This window comes from Arxiozyma heterogenica, assembly GCF_036370985.1.
Source record: "Arxiozyma heterogenica strain weizmannii chromosome Unknown scaffold_11, whole genome shotgun sequence".
In the NCBI taxonomy this organism is placed as follows: Eukaryota; Fungi; Ascomycota; class Saccharomycetes; order Saccharomycetales; family Saccharomycetaceae; genus Arxiozyma; species Arxiozyma heterogenica.
In genome coordinates this window covers 511795-529014 of record NW_027042664.1, presented here as the reverse complement: position 1 = coordinate 529014, position 17220 = coordinate 511795, and the positions used below count along the sequence as shown (strand labels likewise).

General features: G+C 28.5%; 7 protein-coding genes across 7 annotated transcripts; 3 read left to right on the top strand and 4 right to left on the bottom strand.

The window, feature by feature from the left end:
- Positions 1-69: 69 nt before the first annotated feature.
- On the bottom strand, positions 70-501 carry DIB1 (U4/U6-U5 snRNP complex subunit DIB1; the record flags this gene model as incomplete). The annotated part of the gene is made up of 1 exon (XM_064856915.1): positions 70-501. One exon carries the CDS (start codon positions 499-501, stop codon positions 70-72), a length of 432 nt encoding a protein of 143 aa, XP_064716048.1.
- A 2874-nt stretch (positions 502-3375) lies between these two features.
- MDM36 (Mdm36p) lies at positions 3376-5202 on the top strand (the record flags this gene model as incomplete). Its single annotated transcript, XM_064856914.1, has 1 exon — positions 3376-5202. One exon carries the CDS (start codon positions 3376-3378, stop codon positions 5200-5202), a length of 1827 nt encoding a protein of 608 aa, XP_064716047.1.
- A 691-nt stretch (positions 5203-5893) lies between these two features.
- PWA37_000228 (uncharacterized protein) lies at positions 5894-7336 on the top strand (the record flags this gene model as incomplete). Its single annotated transcript, XM_064856913.1, has 1 exon — positions 5894-7336. The coding sequence occupies one exon, from the start codon at positions 5894-5896 to the stop codon at positions 7334-7336; it is 1443 nt and encodes a 480-aa protein (XP_064716046.1).
- Positions 7337-7888: 552 nt separating this feature from the next.
- On the bottom strand, positions 7889-9226 carry ASA1 (Asa1p; the record flags this gene model as incomplete). The annotated part of the gene is made up of 1 exon (XM_064856912.1): positions 7889-9226. The coding sequence occupies one exon, from the start codon at positions 9224-9226 to the stop codon at positions 7889-7891; it is 1338 nt and encodes a 445-aa protein (XP_064716045.1).
- Positions 9227-9551: 325 nt separating this feature from the next.
- On the bottom strand, positions 9552-10721 carry PWA37_000226 (uncharacterized protein; the record flags this gene model as incomplete). Its single annotated transcript, XM_064856911.1, has 1 exon — positions 9552-10721. One exon carries the CDS (start codon positions 10719-10721, stop codon positions 9552-9554), a length of 1170 nt encoding a protein of 389 aa, XP_064716044.1.
- A 590-nt stretch (positions 10722-11311) lies between these two features.
- PWA37_000225 (uncharacterized protein) lies at positions 11312-13738 on the top strand (the record flags this gene model as incomplete). Its single annotated transcript, XM_064856910.1, has 1 exon — positions 11312-13738. One exon carries the CDS (start codon positions 11312-11314, stop codon positions 13736-13738), a length of 2427 nt encoding a protein of 808 aa, XP_064716043.1.
- A 318-nt stretch (positions 13739-14056) lies between these two features.
- On the bottom strand, positions 14057-16486 carry NVJ2 (Nvj2p; the record flags this gene model as incomplete). Its single annotated transcript, XM_064856909.1, has 1 exon — positions 14057-16486. One exon carries the CDS (start codon positions 16484-16486, stop codon positions 14057-14059), a length of 2430 nt encoding a protein of 809 aa, XP_064716042.1.
- Between the last annotated feature and the right edge of the window lie 734 nt (positions 16487-17220).

The following is a 17220-nucleotide window of genomic DNA, read 5'->3' as shown; positions in this document are numbered from 1 at the left end:
AAACTACATAATGAAAAAGTTTTATTAAATAATTTATACTAAAATAAAATTGATACATAAGGTTCTGATTCAATCTACTCTCTGATCACTGTAATCATAAGGAGAGACCACTAAACCTTTATTCTTCCTAGCGCCTCTAAATATCACTTCAAATATATCTATAAGTTCTTGTTTATCATCAATTAAAAAGTTTAGTTTATTATTATTACCAGTCCCAAAATCACACATCATATGTTTATTTTGATAGAAAAACATCAAACACATTGGATCAGTTAATTCATACATTTCATTGAAATCAGGGACTTCTTCAATGTCTACCAAGTAAATAGTGACAAAATTGGAAACTTTTTCACTAACAGATAATAATAAATCATCCATTAGCATAGCTTCTCTTGAGTTGTCATTGCCAAATCTGATGACTACCAGTTTCTCATGTTCAGTTACAATTGCTTGATCTACATGCCATCCTGAATGTAAATGATACAAAATTTTACTTGTCATGTCATTCAGGTGTAATTTTAAATGTGTTTTTGAAGTGTAGCTTGGCTGATGCAGTGAATAATTTGTCTATAAAGTTTGGAATAAACATTCACAATAAGAAAATAGGGGTGAGAAGTTAAAAATTGGTCTTTTTAATCAAATTTATTTTAGTTTTTCTTTCGAATGTAACAATCTTTGCATTTTTTTCATATATATTTTTTTGAGAAAGGTAAGGTTGATTATAGTAATGTACTCTAATGACATATGTAGGGTTTGGACAAAGAAGTTTATCAAACAAATTAGGAAATTTTCAAAGTACAGAACTTTCCTGATTGGGTAGGACTTTTTATCACAAACAACGAGGCGTATATCTTTCTATTTTTCACTTAGATTTAGGGAGGGGAATATATGATGTAGGCTTAATCATATTTTTTTTTTTTATATATTTCTGAAAATGTATTTTTAGAAAACCTAAATTATATGGAAAAAGGGGAGTAATATTGATTTACAAAATAAAATAAAATAAAACAGTTTGTAAAGGAAATAGGAATAAGATTATATTCTCTTCTTACACAATGAATAAAAGATTCAAAATTAAAACTTATCACTTCAAATCTTTGAAAAGCGTGTGATGTATCACAAAATATATAGAGAATTATTTTTTGATATTTTTTAATTTCTTTTTTTGTTTACGTATTTATATATATGTACTTTTACAAAAAAAAAAGTTTCATTATTATGGAAACTAATTTTTCACTCATTATTTACAGGTAGTTATTTGTTTATTTTTGTTATTATAGTATAATAATAAATGTTTTTTATATATAAATTTTTGATTTTAAAAGAAAACTTATTGGGTTATGTTTTATTTAATAGATAGATACAGTTATTATAAGAGAAACAGTGAAGATTCAAGGTTTTTTTTAAAAAAACTTGTTAATTAAACGGTTATTTTAGAGGGGAAAGGTGAAAATAATAAAAAATATACAAATGATAAAAATAATGCAGAGAAAAATACATATGTGTAAAATAAACAACTTATACAAATTATCTTTAGATATATTAAAAAGGTGTTTAAAGAAATTAGTTTTTAAGAATCTTTTAATCAGTAAAACAAAAATCCATATATTAGAATTAAGTATTAAACATTGAAAGGGAAATAGTCAACTAAACCTTATTTCATAATATATCAATTTCTGGTTTTTATTTGGAACTTCTGACAGAAAGTTACTCTTGTTACCAAAATAACCTATTATTTTTTTAACTATTATCTCCTTAAATACACTTTACCCAAAGACTTAAATAAAGGTATAAAGAAAAAATAACTCTACTATAGTTTAATTATCAATAGTACTTACAGTGAAGTAATTGAATTAATTGTATTCGCTATATGCCTTCAATATAAAAATAAAAGATATTACTTGACATTGTAAAGAAAATTAGATGAGATTTATTAAAAAAACAAACAAATAAGCATATTTTTGAACTTCAAATAAGTGTAGTTCTTTACTATATTGATATTTTAACCAATAAATAAACATAATCTTTCGTTTATTTTATAGAACGAAATCTAAAATCTAATAGAACTTTAGCATATAAAAAAAATATTGTTGCAATCATTCAGACTTAACAAAGAACAAAGTCTAATAATATATCTGTTTTAGTAAAGGCTCAAAACTCCGTAAATAACAAGATTCCATAATATATGTATATATATTTTCTTTAATATTTTGATTAAAACTATTAGTGACAATCATATCTATAGAATTCTGCAATTGCATGATAGTGTTTTATTTAATGTAATACAAACTTTTTTGGTAAACTAAAAAAATATTTTTAAAGAGTACATAATAAAAACTACAAAAACAAAAATACGAATTTTTTTAAAAAAAACTAAGGACCCTTTATTGCCTCTATCATAAACTTAACTATAATTGCTTTTGCTTTTTATTGCATATATACTTTCATTATTTTATTCAAAGTCAAAAGATGATTGAATATTAAATAAAAAATTCTTACGACATGTATTTACTTTGGGTAGACTTCTTTTCTATTGATTTTTGAAAGCATCCTCAATATCCTTGAATATTTCAAGATTATTAAAAGAAGATTTAACTAACCTAATACTAACTTAAATTAAAACGTTGAAGAAGTTTCCACTATTTTTTTTCTTTTTTTATTCCACTTCCTACCAGATAAAGAACACACTGTTGGAAAGAGAGAAATTAAAAACAAAGTAAAGAGAACAAAAAAAAACAACCTCTTTAGAAACTCTCCATTGTTATCTAAACTAAGTAAAGTTTATTGTTAGCAAACATTTCTCTCAAACTCAGATAAACCATCCTTTCCATTCCAGTCTCTCTTTCGATTGTCTACCACACACATACACTCTGCCCATTTCTTGTCTTTCTTACTACATGACAGAGCATTATCCAATTTTCTTTATCCAGAGATCCCGTTTTTCCTTTTTCCAATAAATAAAAGAAGAAAAAACGAAAAAAAAAAAATTACTCGAGGTATGTGGAATTTGATTGAATGCAATGACTAATGAATGTCTCTCTAGCGAAGAATTATAGATGACTTACATGGTTTCTTTACAATACTCATAATAGACAACCAATTTTACTATATGTTTCTTTTTAATAACCAGCATCAAGCAGAAGAGGAGTTTAAATTAAATAGATTAGAAGTCAAACATACTTACACATACATATATATGCATATATATACATACATACATACACTCATATTTGTTCAGCAACTTGTATCAATCTATTTGTCTTTTAACGTGTTATCACACTCAATAGAATTATTTTAAGGACTGTTTACAATTAGATACTTATATATTCCCTCGCCTTGTCACCCTTTTTCTTCCTGATATTCTTTCACTAATCCATGTCAGATCCATTGCTACCAAAAGATGATATAACATCTCTATTCTATGATGAAAATGATATCACTGTTCATGATATTCAGGATGTCATCGAAAATCGAATATATCAACAGGATATCACTTGGAAAGCATACAAAACATCCCTTAATTATTGTTTCGAGGCTTTGAACATGATATCCGATCTAATTAAACTACAAATATTCTATAATGAGTCATGTGAGTTTGCATTATTAAATACTGATATTAATAATATATTTAATCGTGGAAATGAATTGCATACAAACACTTCAGATACCCATATTCCACATATCAGTTCAATAAAGAATTTATCTGACGATGTCTCTTATCAACAATGGAAGTACAAGGACATTGCTTTAAAATCTATACAAAAATCTAATAAATTATTATTTGGCTTAGAATCTTTAAGTACAGGGTTAATAGAGATTAGAAGCTTTATTGATAATAATATGGACAACTTACTTAAAGATTCAATGACTTTATTGACTGAAATTTGGTTCTATATGATAATAAAATTGAAATGGTTTAAACTACAAATAATTTCTAGTTTTATTAAGGCCAAATGTCTTTTAATAAATTTTGAGTTACAGTTAATTTTGGATTATTTATTGCATTCTGATCTATATAACAATAAGACCGAATTTAAATCTGAAGCCACAGATAAACTGAAACGTACAATAAGCTCATTCAATACGTTCATATGTGATATTCTAGAAAATATTGACAAATCAATTGAAAACAAAGATGAGGTGTTGTACAATGAATCCTTCAGATTGTTTCTCGACATCGAAATAATGTACAATCATATCAATTTTAAATGGTTAATACCTGAAGATATTCAAAGGGACGAGAACAATCCATTTTTTATTGACGATATATCGTTTAATCCTTATTTGAGTTCTAGTTTAAAGGATGTCAAAAAATTAGGACATATAAGTCAATATGTTAATAATATGATTGATTTGATCCCAGATACAGAAACAGAGACAGAAATAGAAAGTGTATCACATTCTCCCATGAGAAGAACTATGTTACACTCAATAAAAGAACAACCACAAAAACAAGAAGAAGTAGATGCTCGTTCAACCCCAATAAATTCACCTACAAATTACTCTGGATCTCCTTATGGAAGTATATCTTACCAATTACCCCATTTATTAAATGCCTTTAACAATGTCAAGCAATTGGAGCATGATATAGAAACATCTCAAAATTTATTACTTAGAAATAAAAAAGACAAATTGAATACCACAACTAGTACTTTCACCAAAACAGAATTAAATCCAAACACAAAAGAAAGGTCCCACTCTATGTCATCTTCTTTATCCACCTCTTCCACATTATACTCTACTACAGGGTACCCTTCATCATCACTAACAAAAACGACATTTAATGAAAATTCTATCAAAACGCAAGCATATAACAGCAACTACAATAGCAACAATGAGAATGCCAATATAGATATAGATTCTGATGTTAAGCTTATAAGTACTGTCGGATGTTTTTCAGCCCAATTTCTATCAAATCCATTATCAATCGGTATCAAAAATTCACCAATTACTTCATCCTCAATATTAAGTAAATCCCAAATCTTGAAAAATGATTTTCAGATGTTAATGTCTATGGAGGACAAAACTTCAACTATGAATGGTAAGATATTGCTTGATAAAAATAAGTTTACCAATTCAACAATAATCAACACAACTTCAAATATTTTTGGTTTTCATAGTACATTATTGAATAATCTATATGGAATCAATGGAAGAAAATCCTCAAATGGTCTTCGCAAAAAATCAGGACCACCAAGATAAATAAAGGAATTAATTAACCTTATGAAACACAAAAAAAAGATAAACAAACTTAAAAATAAAGTGGAATGACAACTTCATTTTTCTATTATTTTATTCATAAGTATCAAATCCTATAAAGTTATATCATTCCAAATATTTTAAACTTCCAACAATTTTTCTCAATTTATCTGTATTATTTCTTTCATAGATTCTTGATCTATTAACTTTTTATATATATACATAAATACATTATATACAGTGTTAATATTCCATACACATTTTTTTTAACATATCCACAAATATGATATAGTCATACTATACATATTAATACATAGGCATAGAGGAGTATCCTCAACTACACTTAACTACATGGCATACACCATCAAGAGACCTTTTCTGTCATTCCTCTTTCACTTCTTTTTTTACATTCTTTTTTTTCTTTGACTTCGTTTTAACTACTGTGGAAATTTATTGTGCTGAAATCAAACAGTCCAGCTCAAATAAATTCTTTAAACTTGTAACTAGACAAGTTTTTACTATATATCTAATCCATTAACATTGTATATGCATTAATAAGCATTAAAAAATTGTTACAGATACGCTGCACCAAACTATCCTTAATAAATTGCAAATTTTTTTTTTTCATTCCAAACTGGCCTGTTTTTGGATAATTACTATTTTCCTTCACTAGATCCATTAGCTTGTTAACGTAATGGAAACCTGTTCTAATGAACAAAAACCTATTAGATTAGCTGTACTGGGCGGTGAGTCCACAGGAAAAACTTCCTTTATCTCAAGATTGACTTTGAGGATTGTCCATGAAGCACATTATCCGACGAAGAATCAAAACAACTGGCTGTTTGAATTCATACCACATTCTAAACTGGCAAGAGCTATATTAGATGAACAACCTCATGAAAGATTATTAAGTCGAACTCCAAGTAGTGAAAAGTTAACTCCTATCTTTCAATCACCTGCCGTGACACCATACGTTCAATTGTCTCCATTAAGTTTCCAATTCTTTAGGGATAACTATACACATTTGAAAAATACACAAAAAAATAAAGTTCCTAATAGTAATGTATTGAAAAAGACTCGTAACACCACTTTATATCATTATTATAATAGTAGCAATAATGACAGTTATATATCACCGGAATTTGAAACCAGAGTATCCCCTAATCGTAAACGTCCCGAAACCATTAGGATGTCGAATGTTTTACCAAGAAATTATATTCCACCACAATACTGTCCAATATCAATAGATATAATTGATACTGCTGGGTTTAAGCCAGATATGGTAGTACCTTTTCTAGAAGTTTCTTTATTTAGAAATTTGGATAAATCTATTTTAAAAGGTCTTGCAAATCAACCTAGAGTTCCAGTGTCTACTACTTCCCTCTTAGTTGCTTCTGGTGCATCAGAATTAAATGGAAAGATCGATGGCTATATATTAGTTTACAGTGCTATTCCCGAATTGAACCATCATATCGTTCCAGAACCACCCACGTACAAAGAACCAACTTCAGTACCAATCGATGGTGAATCAAATTCTGTTGATAGTAAAAACGATCTGTCACAAGAAGATATTCCTACAGGTGGAGGTTTATCACTATTACCTGTATTGCGATCATGTATACTGGATGCATGGACAGAATTCAGGAATTATGAAACTGGTTGGAAGAATGGTCAGGAAGAAGATGTTTATTCTTTAATCCACAGTCTGAAAAATATCTGGAAATCACAAGAATCGGAACAATCTAAGATAGCTAAAATCAATAAATTAAGAAAATTTAAAACTGAATTAGATAGTATTAATTTAGATCCTGCATCACCAGATTCCCCACCACCATTTGTAATTATTTGTACTCACATAAATGCTCCTTTAGCTAGCCCATTATTAATCCAAAAGGGGAAGCAGTTAGCTGCACAATGGAATTCAAGCTTTGTTGGTGTTGACAGTATTGATGACTTTAATATTGATGTTGCCCTAAGCTTAATTATAAGAGATATTTCAGAAAAAAAATATTTATTAAGCAAACATCATCATTATAGTCAAGATGGATACCACTCATCCAATAAACATCATCGTGACAAAAATGGGGTAAATATTAAATCTTCACCAAAAGCTAGTGTATTAAAAAATTTTCTTTAGTTACTTTGATACATCAGATTCAACTATTATTGAGTATGTCAGTGGGGGAAAGATACCTAGAGAATATATATTCAAAATGAGACACTTGTATTATAGACTTACATAGAATTCATTATTATAAAAAAGGAAAAGGAAACAATGTCACTACATCCATAGGCTTGCAAATACACATTATATATATTAATATTTATATGTTATAACTTCGACCATAAATAATATATTTATATATTTAATATCCTTATATTTTCAATTTTATATTCTATTTCCTTTTTATATACTATTAATATTCCAATGGGAGTATACAGATTAGATGGTATGTAAACGAATCACTACACTTTAGTAATAGCCAATTAAATATTCTGTACAGTACCACCTATAAGTAAGTGTGCCTAAACTTTTACAAGTTGAAAGTAGGTTACTAAAATTTGAATCTTTCTTGACTAATAAATATATAGGGAGTATGTTCTAAACAAGAATACACCAAAGAGTCGCATAATATATCTTACCATATGGAAGCATCGTTGTAAAGAACAGTAACATCAACTTACAATATCATTCAATTTCATATATGGATATTGTCCCATCATGGTAACCAATAAAACACCATGAACGAGAAATAAATTGTCTTAATCTTCTTTGTCTTGAGGAATTCATGACCATCACGTTCAGTGGTACTATTTCATTACTATTGCCAAGTCTTGATTGGTAAACTTCCATAGCACTAATTTTCATATATTTAGATTCATTATTCTGAGTTGGATTGCCACTGAGAGAACCTTTTGATGATTCATTTGGTCGTATGTTACTCTTTGATCTTTTATATTTCGACACCGTATTCTTTACAACATTTTTGATAAATAGTTTGCCATTCCATGTCGACCATATCAAAAATTGATTAAATGCTGCAACATGTGCTATTTTATTGTCTTTAACTTCCAATCTCTCTGAATTAGAAACTTGTAAATTAGTGATCAATTCCAGATTATTGTCCCCTCTTGAAGTTTGATTAACATGAGCAGAGTAATAATGTTTTATAACAACATTGTTGGTAGATGAACTCAACAAGATTCCCATATCACTATTATCATTGTTTTTATTTGTAGCGACAACAGGAACGTTACTCTGGAAATTCTGTTGGGTAGACAAAATATAAAGATCTAAGACCGGCTCAGGGAAATGAGCTGCTGATAAGTATGTAATAACAATCTTATCAAGAACAATCTGATATCCAACAATGATACCGCTCTCAAATCCAATAAATGTGGTTTTTGTCTTTAAGTCTTGTTTAAATTTCATAATCATACCTAACCGATCGGGTACTTTATTTAACATATTTTGTAACACATTTTTAACCATTGGGTAGAAATCAATATGATTGAATACCCTTGTCAATCTCTTAGTACTAATACTAATATGGTAAACATCTATAGTCTCAGAATCCTGAGTATTGCAACAACATAATGTTATTGTCTCCATATTCGAATCCAAAGAAGCGGCAAAGTTGGCAAAGTTTAGAGTATTCACATTCATCTCAAAGATGTAATCTAAATCTGATGGAAATTTAGACCAATCTAATATTCTTAATGTATAATCCTTGGATAAATAAACCAAATATTTGTTTGCTATTAACTGAATATCAATTATAGCAACCCCAGAAGGTGATACTGCATTTCCAATAGGACGTCTTGTTATCAAATCCCATAGCACAATATTTCCTGCTTCATCTGTTGATATCAATTTGGGGATGATATTAGTAATATGTGTACTCTCACATTTTCTTTGTAGTTCTTCATTTAGTTCAATGATGTCCTTATCTATCACTAACAATTTCGTTATAGATGTGGTATGCTTTCTCAAAGTATAATGTGGTAATTGGATTCTATCCATCATCAACCTAATAAGATGTATTTTCTAGATTCATAAATATTCTTTTACCCTTTAGCAAAGTTTGACATGAAGTTAACGTACCTTGAATTTAAGAATTGATAAACAATGAAATTTAAAATGATCCTACAAATTTCTGCTTTTGTATACTTCTCAATCAATTATTACGAAATAAAGAAATATGTATATGATTTAATGTTGCTGTCATCTCTTTGTCTACATACATACATATAATTGTATCTATCTATCTATCTATTTGAAAGCAATTGAGGCTATGCTATATTTACATACAATTATTTCACTTACAAGTAAGGTATCATTATTATGCCTCTTAGAAAACCCTAGAATTTCTGTTACTGCTAGATGAAGATTGAGATGATATAACATTACTGTCACCATTGGAAAAAATCCTAGACACTCTTCTAACACCGGGTAATGTTGGTCTGCCTCCAGAATGAACTCTTACTTCTGTTCGATTGAATGATTTTGAAAATGAATTCTCATCATTTTTGTTACTAATATTGTCTTGTGAAGATAATGAAGAAGAGAAAGATGATGTACTGTTAGCTAATATTGGAGAAGGAAGATATGGACTGGAACTAATTTTTGCAGATTTGGTTCTTCTTTTTGTAATGGTTAATTTTTCTGTATTATTATTAAGAGAGATAAGACTATTATGAGAATGAATGTTCTTTAACTCCTTATTAATATTGTCTATCTCTAGGTCATTTACTATTGAATCATAATCCTTTAATAAACTTAAATCTAATTCATTCTCTTTTGCATACAATTGAATAACTTTGTCAGATAATTTATATAAGGTGATCCAAGAATCAAGATCTAAATTTTTTAAGACTTGTTCGCATTTATTATCAATTATATCTTTGGAAATTTCTTTGAATCCACCAAGTTTTTCAGTCTTATCTATAAGTCTTTTAAATTTATTTAATTTAATTTCAAAAGAATCCGACTTCTTAATTTCTTCATTTAATTTGTTGATATATTTTGATTTGATTGTTTGCAAATCCCTATTTATCTTGTTTAAATCTTCTTCAAATTGCAATTTACAAACCTGTTGATCTTTTAAAAGTGAATCATATTGTACATCTAACTGATCCATTTTTTCTTTATTAAATATCTGCAATTGTTGTAAATCATGCAATTGTTCGTTTAAATCTTTGTTTTGATTTTTAATGGAATTAACAGTCATTTGTAGACTTGTCAATTCTTCTTCAAATTCTTTAATCTTTCTTACTTTTCTACTTAACATTGAATCCAAATTGTCTCTTTGATACTTATACATTGAAATATTTTCAATCAGTTTGACTTCTTTCTTTTGTGCAATATCTAAATTCTCTAACATTGTTTGAGATTGTAATGTCAATTGTAGATTAGTATTTGTCAAAGAATCTACCTTATCATACAATGACTCAATAATTTGAGTTGAACTTGATGCTGGCTCTTTATTCCCATCTAAACTGACTGCTGACTGCAACATCATAATAAAAAATAAAAGTTATGCTAATTCTTTTCTATATTTATCTTGTGTTTTCCTTTCCCCAATCACCTCTAAAAATAATTATATAAAGTGTCTAATTATTAGATACTCTATCAAACCATTTATGAATACCATAAGATTGAACCAATCTATGAGAAAAAATATAAGAATCTCCTTCTTTTACCAAAATCGCTCTATTATTATAGGATTTATTGAGAGAACAAAAAAATATGTCGCCATAAAAGTTGCTCGAGGTATCTTTAAAATTTGAAAATGACGAAATGAAAATGAAAATGAGATTGAAAAAAGAATTAAAAGAACACAAAACGGTACTATTAAATATGCTTTGTTTGTAGCTAGCATAACATTACATACAAACTAACTGGTATAAACATTGCCACTACCATCTGCATCTCACTTTATAAAATACTAGCAGTAGAGCGGTCTAAGGGAAAAAAAAGAAGAATTAGGCAAAAATTTGTGTTATTTTATGTATAAGAGAGATTCACATACTTTTCTTTCCAGTAAAACTTAGATTCATTTTACGATAAGTATTACAATTAGATCAGTAATCCCATTAATAGTAAGTGATCATGGAAGAAAACGTTTGGGGGGATTCCTTTTTACCTGCAATGCACTCTGGTATTGATGCTAATGGAGACTCAATACTTACTTCCATTACAAACATCAATAATGAAAATGCCAATAATAATGCTATACACCAACATCTTGACAAATTGGTATTTTCAAATAAAAGCCAAAATCAAAGACAATCAACCTATTTAGATGATATTGATGAAAACATTAACAAAAAATTAGCAGGCATTCATTTGTATAATGATTATTATCATGGGAATAAGGAGAGTTCCTTGGACATTAACTTGTCTCCTGATAATAACAATGAAAATGGTCATAATAATGATTCCTATAGTTTTAGAGATTTTGAAAGATTTGACTTTAATACTCTGCAAAAATACCAATATTTAGAATATTCCGACTACGATATACCACAAATTTTAAATTATTTAATTAATTTACCGACAAGTCATCCTCATTCAACCACTTATCCTGCTGCAATATTATTCCAATGTGCTAGATATTCTGATCATATGAGAAAATCTAAATCTGATACGGAATCTTTACTTTTTTTGGCATTCACAAAGATCACTTCATGTATATCTACTACTAATAATCTCGATACAGCAACAGAAACCACAACAAGAGACTCAAGTCATAATCGTTTTCATAATACACCCTCAAACAAATCGGACATATTACCCAACAACGAAGCAGATCAGAATACAACAAAAAAAACAATCGATATTGTCACTCAATCTTATTGGATCAGTTCCTTAACTTATTTGTATTATTTCCTAAGTAAAGACGAATCTTTTTTTAAAAGACATCCAAGCCTCTTACAGGAATTGATTAATACATTACGTATTATTATGAACGAATTGGTTACATCAATCCATGAAAGATTGACACCCGTTATTCAGAAAACACTACTCAATTATACAACCATTGAGGAAGTTAAAGAGACTTTATATAAAAGAGACTGGAATTTCTTTAAAAAACTTAGACAGGCTAAGTTAGCTAAGAAGAGAGAACAAGCCAGAAATTTACAAAGAAAAAATGAATTGGAATTAAAAAACACTTTAAGTAATACTAGTAATGCCACTGCCGCTAATAATTCTGATGTAATTGAAGAAGAAACAGGTGATGACGAAGCAGAAAATGGAATTACTAATCAAAATTCATCAGATGATAATACAAATAAATATACTCATAGGCCCATATTTGATCCTGAAATCTTGAAACATTTATACCCACCTTCTTTAGAGGAACAAATGAAGCCATCCCCCTTAAAAATTGCTCAAATTTTTGGTGCCTTAACATATGTTTTAAATTTACACCAAGTGCATCCATTATTCCAACAACAATGTTTATCAATGGCCATAAATTGGTTTTCAAGTACGGTTTTTAACCAAATATTAAAAGATAAAAAAAAAAAGGTATTATCAAGAGCTCGTGCAGTTCAGATCAGATTAAATTTATCAACATTAGAGTCATGGATTAGAAATAATGATATAACTATATTAAAACCTAAGTTAATTGACGATTTTATTTGGGAAAGATTCCCTTTTACTTTAATACAAGACTTAGGAGATATTGATTTGAATAATCCGATATTGCATAGTATAACAACTTTTAAACCTGTTGATGAAGAATCGGGGAAAACAATCACTGATGATACCAATTCTTTATTTTATTATCAAACATTTCATCAAATTGCATTTTCCCATTTAAGTCCAGTATTTGAATTATTACAATGGTTACAAATAGCTACATCCATTGACTCAGAGGAATCTTTAGAAAATGCAATAAGTCTATTACCACATTTGACCCCTTCACAATTATTGAAAGCTATCGATAAATATAATTATGAAGTCAATGAACATAAGTTTAATTCTAAATTAAGAAAACATCTTTTGAAAATGGTTAAACTGTCAACAATACAACAAATTTATTTGGAAGAAAAACAAATACCATTACTATGTCTTCCTACTGTTACCGAATTAACTGATTCATTTGCAAATGATGCAGAAATTCAACCATTTTTACCTGATGACATACAAGATGCTATTTACGAAATCCATGATGCAAATTATAAGATCCGTATGAATTATATGGAAAAAGAAGAAGAAAAAGAAGAATCCGATTCAAATAGTCTGCAACATAGTGAGAATAACAACAGCATAACGGATGCTAATCCATTCACTATTAAAAATGATAAAAGTGAAAATGAATCTACTGACGGAATCTTTTCTACCTCCATTAACGCAGTAAATACCAACAGTGATACAATATTTTCCAATTTTACTGCACCAACAACATCCGTAGCTGGTCCTTCATGGGCTTTTAACAACATTACTAATAACAGTGGTAATAATAATGAAAACAAGAATTCTGCTGCCACTGATAGTTATAACTATGATTTTGAAACAAACCCATGGTGATTATTCTCTACGACACCTCTTCTTACTGGTCTTATTATATAGAAAAATAACATCCATATATATATATTTAACGAAAGATATAAATAGGTTGGAATTCTTCTTCGCCCTTTCTACTTTCCTATCCGATCAAAGGGTAAACCACAGACAAAGAAATTTAAACATATCAAGACTCGTTTAATGATAGACCCCCTAAATAATAGCAATAATCATCGTGTTACTATTCAATATGTACAAATATATATATATATATACTTGTAACCTAATTAGAATTATTACTTAGAAATAATCTTTGACAAATAGAATACTATTTAGTCTATCTTATTCAATAAATTGATTTTGAATTAAATTTGAGTTGTTACCATTATTTTTACCATTATTTAATCTTTGATCTGTTTTTAATGGTGACATAACAGTTTTATTAATAAACATCTCTTGTGCAGGCAGTTCAGGAGTTTTTAATGTTAATCCCGATATATTTGCAGTTTGTTTTCTTCTTAGTTGCACTGTAGGATCGTTATTATCAAATGATATTCCCGAATTTAACATGTCTGTGGTTCTCTTATGTACCTCATTATCTGATAATTTTGATATTGTTGTTCTTCTATTTATGATCATCGTGGGACTAATTTTTGATCCAGTAACCTCAGATGATGCTTTATTAGTATTACCATTAATACCATAACTAAAATCATTATATTGTGATTCATTATTATTCGATGAATAATCAACTTCATTTTCATCAATATCTGAGGAATTACCCACATTTTCTTTATACCATTTATTAATCTTATTAATTGAATTCTTAAACAATTTCTTCCCCTTGGAGGCAGATAGATTATCTATAAGAGTTGAATCAACAGATTTGCTGGTGTCATTGTTACCATTATTATCACCATTATCAAATTTTTCTCCTGAGGATAAAGATACATGATCATCCGACTTCTGTGCATCATTAGAGGCTGATGATGCTTTACTTTCTACTTGAGAATAAGATAAAAATCTTCTTGCAGGATCTTCTTTTAACATGGAAGATTTAAGCTTGCTTTCACGCTTTAATTTAATATATTCTTTTGACGTAGGGACCTTCTTATTCTTGCTATTAGTTATTTCATTATCATTAGATAAAGAATGATCCCAGATACCACCTCTATATAACTCATTTTCCGTGTTATATATAACAATATCATCCATATAAGGAACTACTAATGATTCCTTTATAGCATCTGCAAATTTAGATTTAATGGCATTGGTGATGACGGTGTATGACAATTTACTGGAACTGACAATTGGCTCAATATCAAGATCCATGATAGGTTGTTTTTGGAATGCATACCACAATCTGTTTGATGGTGGTGGTTTCATTAGTATCATTAGTGGACCGATTAATTTTTTCACCTCAACTGATATTTTTAGTGTTACTTCTCTTGATTTAAACCTCGAACCAAGATTAATATTAACTTTAGTAGAGATAATAATCTTCAAATTCCCATTATAGATCAAATCAAAACCTATCTTAGTAGATCCCTCAGGTGTCAATTCAATCAATTTTGGATTTGTGATAAAAGGAATGCTGTTACCTACATCAACTTTTTCAATAATAAAATCATCTAAGAATCCTGGTTTATTGATTTTCAACAATTTTTTATAAATTTTATCCCAGATAAACTTGTTCAGTGTATCTGTTTGTTGTAGAGATAAAAAAATTCTACCTAGTAATGCATTAAACCATTTGCTCTGTAACTGACCTTCAGTAGAATTCAAATTTTGTATTAGCATCAAAATATCATGTGTGTTTAAATGCGCAGTTCTTGCAGATATTGATGGATTCAGAAATGAAGTATTATCTAGTTTTTTATTATTTTTACATGCATTAATTAATTTAAAATACCATTCTTCTTTATCCATATTATTATCGAAATAAAGAAAAAATTGATTAGATCCGTTAATAAATAGTTGATCAGAAGAAACTTTCTCTCCATTTAAGGTAGAAATATCATTTGGGTTCATTGCACCATTTATATCCCTATTTAAATTGACATTAAATTGTAAAATATCATCATAATTCCTCACACTTTTGCCGGATGAATCCTCTAATTTAACTGAGTCCTTTTTAAATATAGCAATACAGGTTCTCTTTGTAAATAATTGACCATCCGTTAAAAGGTGATATTTTTTATCAAACGTATCATAATACTTTCTTGGCCATATCGTCACAAAACAATTTTCAAGGGATATAGCATGCAATAAGTCATTTTTATTATTAGTATTATCATCATTTATATCCTTATACAGAAATAAGTTGCCGTGCTTTAAAGTAACATAAAATTTTTGTTTTGATTTCAATTGTGATCTGGCCAAAATCATTTGATTATCATTGTTATCTCCATTAAATATAGAATCATTTGAATTAGTATCCTTGTTTGTAGAACCTGAAAATGAAGATGATTGAGATTGAGATAAAGTTGGGTTTTCAATTAATTCACTAGAATGATAGTAGTATTGATTAGTGACATACATATACCCATCCATTTCCACCTGAACATTTTGTAATTCCTCTAATTCACCGGCCTTAAATCCTGAACATATATTAACGAGTAAAGAAAAATCATTATCATCGTCACTTTCAACTCTCTGCTTATTTGATACTCTTGAATTAAAATAAAGGAACAACAATATACAACAAATTGGAATAAATGTGATACCACCGATGAAGTAGGCATATATCAAACGTAATATACAGCCACTCATTATATATACTGTATACTTGTGGGTTTTTCGTATTTATATGTGTATTTGAATTCGTAACTGAACTAGTAATTAATAAAATTTGTACAAATTGTGAGAACCAATAAGTGTGTAAAGTAGGTTACTTTAAATATTCCAACAATTTTTTATACCATGTAATGAAAAAAAAAGCATACTTTTTGTACACGGTACTTCCTTGACATAGGTAAATATCATTGAGAAAAGCAATATACACAAATAAATGAATAGTTAGACACTTTAATGAGTTATACTGCTAAGACATATAATATTAAAGCCGCCTTTAATGTCGTTGCAGATTTTCCCAAATAAAAAAAAACTACCTTTATTCATTTCCCAACCTTGAGTCACAAGAGGAAAAACTGGAAAACTCTAAGAAAACAAGAAGTGCTCAAAGAGAAAAACAAACTAGACAAAGCCACAGCCCTAATACTCTTCCCCTTCTTCTTTCTCCTTTTCTTTTTTTTTTTCGTCTTTCTGACTGAACGACCTCGACAAATACGTGGACTACAATATTCGAATTAAACACATATTAACATTTAGAGTTATAGAGTATTCAAAATAAGAAGATAGAACAAGAAAAAAGAATATGCAATCAAGAGGGGGTAAGAAAATATAAAAATAAAAAAAAATAAAAAATAAAACTTCAGAGTCATTAAATCAGTTATTTTTTTTTTGGTAGTCATCGAACAAAAAGTTCTAGTACAGTGTGAATATGA